The 8,498-nt window shown below is 42.2% G+C and overlaps 1 protein-coding gene across 15 annotated transcripts; it reads right to left on the reverse strand.

Annotated features, from left to right (window-relative positions):
* Window positions 1-369: 369 nt before the first annotated feature.
* LOC144986995 (uncharacterized) lies at window positions 370-5,380 on the reverse strand. 15 transcript variants are annotated; one of them, XR_013650842.1, is made up of 7 exons: window positions 5,230-5,357; window positions 4,150-4,232; window positions 3,772-3,848; window positions 3,046-3,157; window positions 1,473-1,500; window positions 1,237-1,356; window positions 370-806 (listed from the first exon to the last, which is right to left on the reverse strand). XR_013650842.1 is itself a non-coding variant. In XM_078935769.1 (5 exons), the coding sequence occupies exons 1-5, from the start codon at window positions 5,266-5,268 to the stop codon at window positions 438-440; spliced, it is 648 nt and encodes a 215-aa protein (XP_078791895.1). In that variant the 5' UTR covers window positions 5,269-5,311; the 3' UTR covers window positions 370-437. The 15 variants fall into 15 exon arrangements, 2 of the variants coding, with proteins under 2 accessions (XP_078791895.1, XP_078791896.1); XR_013650835.1 differs by lacking the exon at window positions 4,150-4,232 and having other exon boundaries at window positions 673-806; window positions 1,237-1,336; window positions 3,772-3,863; window positions 5,230-5,380; XR_013650834.1 differs by lacking the exon at window positions 4,150-4,232 and having other exon boundaries at window positions 673-806; window positions 3,772-3,863; window positions 5,230-5,374.
* Window positions 5,381-8,498: the final 3,118 nt, after the last annotated feature.

An 8,498-nucleotide genomic window follows, 5' to 3' on the forward strand; every position in this document is an offset into this window, starting at 1 on the left:
TCAACACTCAGACACGGTCCCTTCGGTTTTGATCATATGAAGGTGGAGGAGAAAAATCTTCAACTTCCACAGGTTTTGTGGAGAAACTGGCATCACTTTGCTCCGTACCACGCAGTGGGACTACATTACCTCAAGTTCATCTCACTGTCAATCACAGATACCCAATACACATCCCCTGCTCAGCCCGAAGTCACTTTGCCAGACCTTAATTTTATTTTTTTAATAACTCAAATGTCATGGATTTTATATGGTAACCATATACATATACACCTCTTGGCCAGGTCACCCTTGCAAAAAAGATCCTCATCTCTCTGGGTTTTATAGCTGGTTAAATACTACACAACAAAAGATGGTCATAGAACAACAAAGTGCAAACATTCACCCTTTATTGCAGAGTAAAATTCAGTGAAAACATGGACAGATTAAAACATCAAAATTTAAGCAAATGTGGGATCTCTACTGATTTGAATTTTATTTAAACTGGAACTAATTTTCATAACTTCCTTACATACAATGAAGTCCCTTGAACAATACAGCAGTATTGATTTGAACTCTGTCTTCCTCCCCTCAGTCTCTCTTCTTCTGTATGTAATTATGTCGCCTAAATTAAGTTCTAAACAAACGGGACAGTAAAGATGTAGGTCCACTCCCAAATGGTCTGAATTCCACAATGGGTTGATGTCGTCTTGCAGTTCCAACATTTGTGGACCCAAAAGGGGACTGTCCCATACCAGGACATTGATCCCAGGATGAGGTTCAGCCATGGATCCACTCTCCTCCCATTCAATCTCTGGAACCAGCATACCCTGACAAAAAAAAAAAAAAAAGATACTGTTTATGAACAGCACTGTTTTTTTTGTGTTTTAGATTATGTAGGAACAGTGACCGACTAATAATAACTTATATTGTTGCTTGCAGGCAGACCTCATATCTCCATAACTGTTTATAATTTGCAAATAAGTGATCCTTAACAAAGTAGTGACATTAGTACATCTGATGGCTCATAATGCCATGCATTGTGATGCATTTTGAACTTGCAGATGTGCTATTCTTCCTACAAACAAACAATTTAGGGAAATTGTTTGCACCACACAACAATAATCCTTTTCATTCATTTTCGATGAAAATTCACTGTAGTCATTATGATTTCATGATACTCTTCTTGATACTTTCCACTTTAGTCAAACTGCACACAAATCAGTTGTCCAGTACAGTGAGATTAAATAAAGCATTTACCCGGGGATCAGAAACAGGGTTCTGGGTCAAGCCCAACTGCCACAGCTGATCTGGTGTCATGCTTTGCTCCGTCCTGATTGGATGGCTGTCCCACGCGTCACTAAAGACATCCAAACTGGCCTGAATGCGTGGTAGAAAAATGTAATGGCAGCAGAATACGTGATGTGACTGATATTGAGCAAGTCTTGGTCCTCAGGAGAGTGCAGGATGTTGTAATATAAACCAGTAACACTCACGAAGACATCACACCAGAGGAGCTCAATCCTGTATTTGGAAAAAAGCAAAAAGAAATATTATATTGTCAGATTTATTTTTAATACATCATTCACTTTTATGTATCAGGGCTCCAGACTAACTTTTTTCACTAGGAGCACAGTGGCCCCTAACTGAAAATTTTAGGGGCACAACCAGAAAATTTAGGGGCGCATACTGTAAATCAGCATTCTAACCAAATCTACTAATTTCCACTGTATTACAAATAAATACTTTAATAATAGATGCAGAAATTACAATGTGCTGTTTCTAATTCAGTGTCATATTTTATTCTGCACTTTTGAAGATGCAACAAGAAGGTAAACTGACATCACCATCGCTGTCATGACAGTACAACTAAGTAAAAATAGTAAAAAAAATACCATACATTTAGAATAAAAAAAAGTTTTTAGTAACAAGTGATTACCGTAGTAACCTTTCGTAATTTCACAGTTTAAAACAATACTTAAATGTATGTAAATATTAGAGGATGGAAATTCATGTTGGTGACACCAAATAGGTTCAGCCAAGATGCACAATAAGCGTGTTTGAGATCACCCAGATGGACGCAACGCTGCACAGATCAGCTGGTGTGTGACGTATATTTTTGTTTTTGCTCCAACATCACCTGTCAATCAAAACAAAAATATCACAAGAAAGGGGTGAGAGCAAGACACCAATCAGAGCGAACGCAGCTGGAAATTTAGTATTGAACTGACTAAAAGCTGCCCTACAGACTACAAAACAATGCATTATGGGACATGCGTCCTGATGGGTTTTTTGTAGTTCACTGATCAATTAAAATAATTTAAAATACCAACTGATTAAAAAAAGGCTACATCCATTACAAAACATTAAAATAATTATAAAAGATGTAATATCACAGCTCATACTTAGGGGGAGAGGCGTATTAAAACGAAATTGAATGTTAAGGACAACTCCTAATTCCTGGTCTCTTTCAGTCTCGCTGAAGCTTCGATTTCATGCGAGTTTGAGACCCCTGCTGTACACTCTGTCACCGGTACACTAGCTGCAGGTCGGAAGAACGAATCAATAGTTCGCTTGCTCATAGCTCAGACGCACATATCAGGTTGTGATGATATTTGTCTCCGTTTCCTTCCCACGGATGTTTACGCGCGCTCGATTATCTCTAGGCCCCGCCCCTCCACATATTTTAGCCACTTGCAGTGACTTTCCCTATTCTTCTCACACGCATTGGCCGCCTCAGGCATCACTCAATGAAACGCGAGTGTGTGCTCGCGTGTGCTCCAGTCTCATGTGTATTCGCGCGAGTGTGTGTGTCTGCCTGCGTGCGTGTGCGCTCGCGTCTCATTGATGATTTCATCTCTCATTTCATCGATCATTGACGTGCTCCTTTCATGTTTAATGTATAAAAAATACGGAGGGTGGAGGAGGCAAATTTACTGGTAGCACATGTGCGACTGGGTGTAAAATTCAGTTGCACACTCTCAAATTTTGGTCGCAAAATGCGACCAAATGGACGCAGTCTGGAGCCCTGTGTATATATTAAAGCTTCTAAAACTAGGTTCAACTCACCGTTGATTGTGTGTACACTTTTCCCACAATGAAGCTGTTTGTGTCAGTTGTACGTACTGTGAGCATTAACTCGGCTATGCCCACATTTTCTCCTCCGTGATCTCCTCTCACCCTGACAATAACATGAAAATCATGTCTCAAACACATAATTACAAATGCATCGCCAATACGGTACACATCAGTTTAAAATGTAATGTTCTTATGTATGCAGCGTGGTGCAGCGGTAGGGCGGTCGTCCCATGATCGTAAGGTTGCAGGTTCGATTCCCGCCTTGCACGCCCATGAGTCGAAGTGTCCTTGGGCAAGACACTGAACCCCACTTTGCCTCTGGTGGTAGGCGGGCGCCTGTGTTTGGCAGCGGAGCCGCCACCAGTGTGTGACTGTGTGTGTGAATGTGTGTGTGACTGTAAAGCGCTTTGTCCTTGTAGGAAGAAAGGCGCTATATAAGTATACGCAAAAAACCATTTACCATATGGTGCCAATAAGTAGAATTTCTAGGTTAAAAAAATTGCAGGAGTGGGTTACATGTATCACTGGGGAAAAAAATGAGGTGAGAGAGACTGTTAAGGGGGGGTAAAATGTTATTCATGAGGGGAAAGAGTTTTAGAGTTGCCTTTGTTTATGGAGAGGAGTCTAAAAAAAGTAATTTTATTTTTGTACAAATAACCAAGTACTTATACTGCCTGATATGTGAATAAAATATTTCTTTATGAATAACATGAATACCTCAGAGGAAAGCCATAAACGTTCACAGCGTCACTGAAGAAGGCCAAGTGGGTGTCTGCACAGTTGTTGTCTGCTATCTTCAGGTACAAGATCTATGGAATACAAGTACAAATACTTTCAACTGACAGATATTTACAGGGGCAAAAATGCTAAATTCCCAATTGACAGGTAAAACAGTAATACAATAGGATGATAAAATATGAAATAGAATAGAATAGAAGGGTATTTAATAATCCCTGAGGAAAATTTTTTAAAATGGCCATCTTAAAAAAACACATAAACACACATGCATTACAAATAGAAATATCTCAAAATAAAAAGATTGATAAAAAAAGGTAAATAATTGGAAAATCAGTGGGTAAAATTAAAAGAAATTACTTGTAAGATGCCCTGCCAGAGAGTTGTATTGCCTGATGGCACGAGGAACAAAAGATTGTCACGCTGTCACGCTTCAGTAATTCCTAGAGAATAAATAAAAACACAACAAACATGGATTAGATAATTTAGCTGTCTGATGTTAAATTACATAATTTTCAAATATATGAAAGGGGAATTTTTTAAAACACTCTTGCTATGATTACTTGAGCTTGTAGTAAAGAACACCTTTAAAAAAAATCAGAGACAAGACACTGCTCACAGGAAGCCTGTGTGTAATACTTACAGTAACTTCTACTCTAATCACTGTTGACAGCTGATTTCTCCCATCCACCCTTTCTGTGACTACTTATCGACTACAAAACAGCCTAAAAACATAATGTTTGGGATTTTTGTCATTACGTCATTGGAAGTAAAGATACGGGGATTTTAGTGGCTGTCACTCTGACACAATCTCACAGGGCTGGTCATCACAATGAATACGGGTTCTAACGTTAGAAACTTGATGAGGCTTCTTTCATTCAACAGTGGATTCATGTATGTTATATTTAAAAAATGCCGTTTTCATGAATGTCATATGAATTAACTTTGTTGCACAGTCCACCCCGTCTTAAAGTCTGGGTTGTGAAAATGCTGTGTCTAAATTTAACCCGGATCGCGTTTACATAAGGCAGCACACGGAACAACTAGCTAGTTAGCATAGCATAGCATCAGTGTTTAAACAAATCGCCGTCTCCAAATCAATACTTTTTATTAAACTTTCTTTGCTGCTGTAAATCCGGCATGCTTTTCCCCTTAGTTCCTTATGAATCATGTTAAGAACCTACAGATCATTGGCTGTAGACGCTAGCTTGAACCGACACCGGCTTGAACTTCACTCACACTCACAGGCAGCCACAACTTGCACAGGCTAAGCAAAACAAAGCTAAGCTAATTTGCGGTGGGGGTTCTCTGCAAATGACTCGGTTGCAGTGTTCATAAAGCATTCACATGTCACTTGGCAAAGGAGATCGCTTCAACTTAGTATTCAATAACATTACAGGACGTACAACGAGGGAATGATCAAATAAATGCATTACTTACGGGCTGAGACTGATCCCGTTCAGAAGACCTCTCCGCCATGTTTGCCGCCCGCGTCCTCCCAACTGCTGTGCAGAACAGCTCCCTCCCTCGTCACTTTGAAAGTGAGGAGTGTAAGGGGCCATTCGATTGGTTAAAAGCGAACCCGCCTGCTTTGCCGATGAGTTTGATTGACAGATTCACTAGCCAATGGTGACATTAGTCGACCCGCTCCGTCAGATGAGTCTCAATATTCACCGTAGAAAAATCTCTCACACACACGGAGAGATTCACAAACGAGAACGGGATTTTGAATGCACAGTCTGCAGTTCGAATGATCTGTGAGTTCACATCACATGTGTACCTAAAAATCATGTTTGTGAAGCACTTACTGTGCATTTTTGATACATTTATTGTGAATTTCTAAAATGTTTTTGTGAAAAACAGTGTGCACATTTGTGAGAAACACTTATTGTGCATTTGTAAAACATTTAGTGTGCATGTGTGAAACACAATCTGTGTGTTTGTGAAACACAGGGTGTGTATTTCCGAATTTATTTTTCACGTTTGCATAAAATGACATTTGTGAATCGGAGCGTGTGCATTTGTAAAACCGGTTGTGTGCATTTCTGATTATTGAGACTGAATTAACTCCAGAAGAAGTATGGAATTCGCATTTTTCCGCTTTTACAAATAGTTGGTTCTCTAGTAGTCTTTCCAGAACCAAGCGAACGTGATGCTCATGCTGGGTTTGACTGGACGAATAAATTAAAATATCGTCCAGATAAACGAAAACAAACCTATTTAGGAAATCACGAAGAACATCATTCACGAGCCGTTGGAAAACAGCAGGGGCGTTCGTGAGGCCGAATGGCATGACCTGGTATTCATAGTGACCCCAAGGGGTGTTGAAAGCGGTTTTCCATTCATCACCCTCACGGACGCGGACCAGATGGTAGGCATTACGGAGATCAAGTTTGGAAAATATCTTAGCCTCCTGGACAGAATCAAAAACAGAATTAATGAGTGGAAGTGAATACTTGTCCTTAACTGTAATCTGATTTAACTCACGGTAGTCGATGCAGGGTCTCAGGGTTTTGTCCTTTTTCTGCACGAAGAAAAATCCTGCACCGACTGGAGATGTAGAGGGACGGATGTGGTGGAGAGAAAGGGCCTCCTGAATGTAGTTTTCCATGGCCTCCTTTTCAGGACCGGAAAGATTGAACAGTCTTCCCTTAGGGAGCGGGGCGCCGTTGAGCAGTTCTATGGCACAGTCATATGGTCTATGGGGTGGTAGTGTACTGGCTTTGGATTTACAAAAAACAGTTCTGAGGTCATGATAGCAGGAAGGAACTTTGTACAGGTCGATATTCATTTCGGACTCCGAGGTGATGGAAATAGAGGAGGAAATGGCGGAATGAAGACAGTTTGCCATGCAATAAGTACTCCAATTGGTGATGCGAGGAACGGCCCAATCGATGCGTGGATTATGAGTTTGGAGCCAGGAGAAACCCAGGATGATGGGGGTCTGAGGGCATTGTGTGATAAAAAACTGGTGGTATTCTCCATGGTTGCCAGAGGTGAGAATGAGGACTGGTTTGGTACGAGACGTGATGCGAAAAAGTTGTTTACCACCTAATCCGGCAGCGTTAATAGGGGACTCGAGGGGTTCGAAAGGCAACGAGAGGTGGTTAATGAGCTGTGAGTCGATAAGACTATGTTCAGCGCCAGAGTCGATGAGAGCACTAAATTCACTGACTTGACCCTGATGAGTAATTTTGACAGGTACATACAAAAACTTTATTTCTTTGACGTGAACGTTTTCGACCCCCCATGACCTGTCATCTAACGAGGGGGCTCTGGAGTTTAAACGTTTTCCACATTGGGAAATTACATGACCGGGACGCCCGCAATAGAAACACAAGCCTTCGTCGCGACGTTTCTGACGTTCCTCTGCCGTTAGTTTTGAATGGCCTATTTGCATGGGCTCCTCCAAAACATGTGTGGGGGACTCGTGTGCGGGAAAAGAAAAAACCTGACCCGGAGCTCCGGGGTCCCGAGGGAAACCGGTTGGTTTGTGGCTCCGTTCGGCTTGACGTTCACGCAGCCGCACATCAGATCGGAGGGCTGCTGAGACTAGCTCCTCAAAAGAGTCAGGTTCGGGTTGTGAACATAAATGGTCCTTAATTTTCTCATTAAGGGACTGATAGAAAATACCCTTGAGTGCGGGGTCAGGCCAGTCCGTTCTGTCATGGTCCCGTGGGAATTCGGAAGGACCCAGACGCTGGAACCCGGAAGAAACTCGGAAACGAGAGGTAAGTATAAGGAAGGTTTTAATTTCTCAGTAGGAGAGTCTGTGACAAAGTCTTTGTTGTTGCGTGGCGGCTGACTGGAGGGTGGAGAGTCTGTGACCAAGTCTTTGTTGCTGCGTGGCGGCTGACTGGAGGGTGGAGGCAGACGGAGCTCGAGACTGAGGGCTTGCTGAATCCGAAGGGAAGACGTAGACTGAGGGGGACTGGAGAACTGCAGCCCGAGGAGCACTCTCGTGAGGATGATTCCTGAGAGCGGAACGGAGAAGCAACATTAGCGTGATCAAGTCAAGGTAAGGCACAAGACATGCGAGAGCCAGACTATGCACCGTGGTAAGAACAACGGACTGGCGTTGACGTCAGGTCCTGGATTTCCTGAAGTAGGCAGCTTAACGAGGTGATGATTGGAACCAGCTGTTCGCGTCCAGAGCCGAGCAGGAAAGGGAGGGGGGAAGGTGACTGACAGAGGCCCCATGACAATATATGTAAACAGTGGAATTAAAATAAATTAAAGCCGCAAGCGGCGTTGTATGGCCCGCAGACGCAACCCGCCTTCCACGCCCAACTCTACGCACCACCGCCCTCACCGCCCTCTCCGCCCACTTTTGATGAAGGCTAGTCAAAACTGCATATGCTAATTATGCTAACTATGCTAGCTATGCTAGCTATGCTAATGTGGCTAAAAGTGCTAGCATTGCGATCAGCATCTTTAACTGACTCAGAAAAACACATTATCTAAAATGCTTATAATGCTAACTATGCTAGCTATGCTAATGTGGCTAAAAGTGCTAGCATAGCGATCAGCATCATCAACTGACTCAGAAAAACACATTACCTAAAATGCTAATTATGCTAACTATGCTAGCTATGCTAATGTGGCTAAAAGTGCTAGCATAGCGATCAGCAACATTAACTGACTCAGAAAAACACATCACCTAAAATGCTAATTATGCTATCTATGCTAGCTATGCTAATGTGGCTAAA

Source organism: Oryzias latipes, chromosome 18, assembly GCF_053564925.1.
Source record: "Oryzias latipes strain Hd-rR chromosome 18, Olatipes_Hd-rR_3.1".
NCBI classification, from domain to species: domain Eukaryota; kingdom Metazoa; phylum Chordata; class Actinopteri; order Beloniformes; family Adrianichthyidae; genus Oryzias; species Oryzias latipes.

Coding starts and splice junctions, on each gene's coding strand:
- LOC144986995 (XM_078935769.1), bottom strand. CDS start 5,268: ATGGCGGAGAGGTCTTCTGAACGGGATCAGTCTCAGCCC. Junction 1,357..1,472: donor TCCTCTGGTGTGATGTCTTC/GTGAGTGTTACT, acceptor CCACGCATTCAG/GCCAGTTTGGATGTCTTTAG. Junction 807..1,236: donor ACCCTGTTTCTGATCCCCGG/GTAAATGCTTTA, acceptor TTTTTTTGTCAG/GGTATGCTGGTTCCAGAGAT.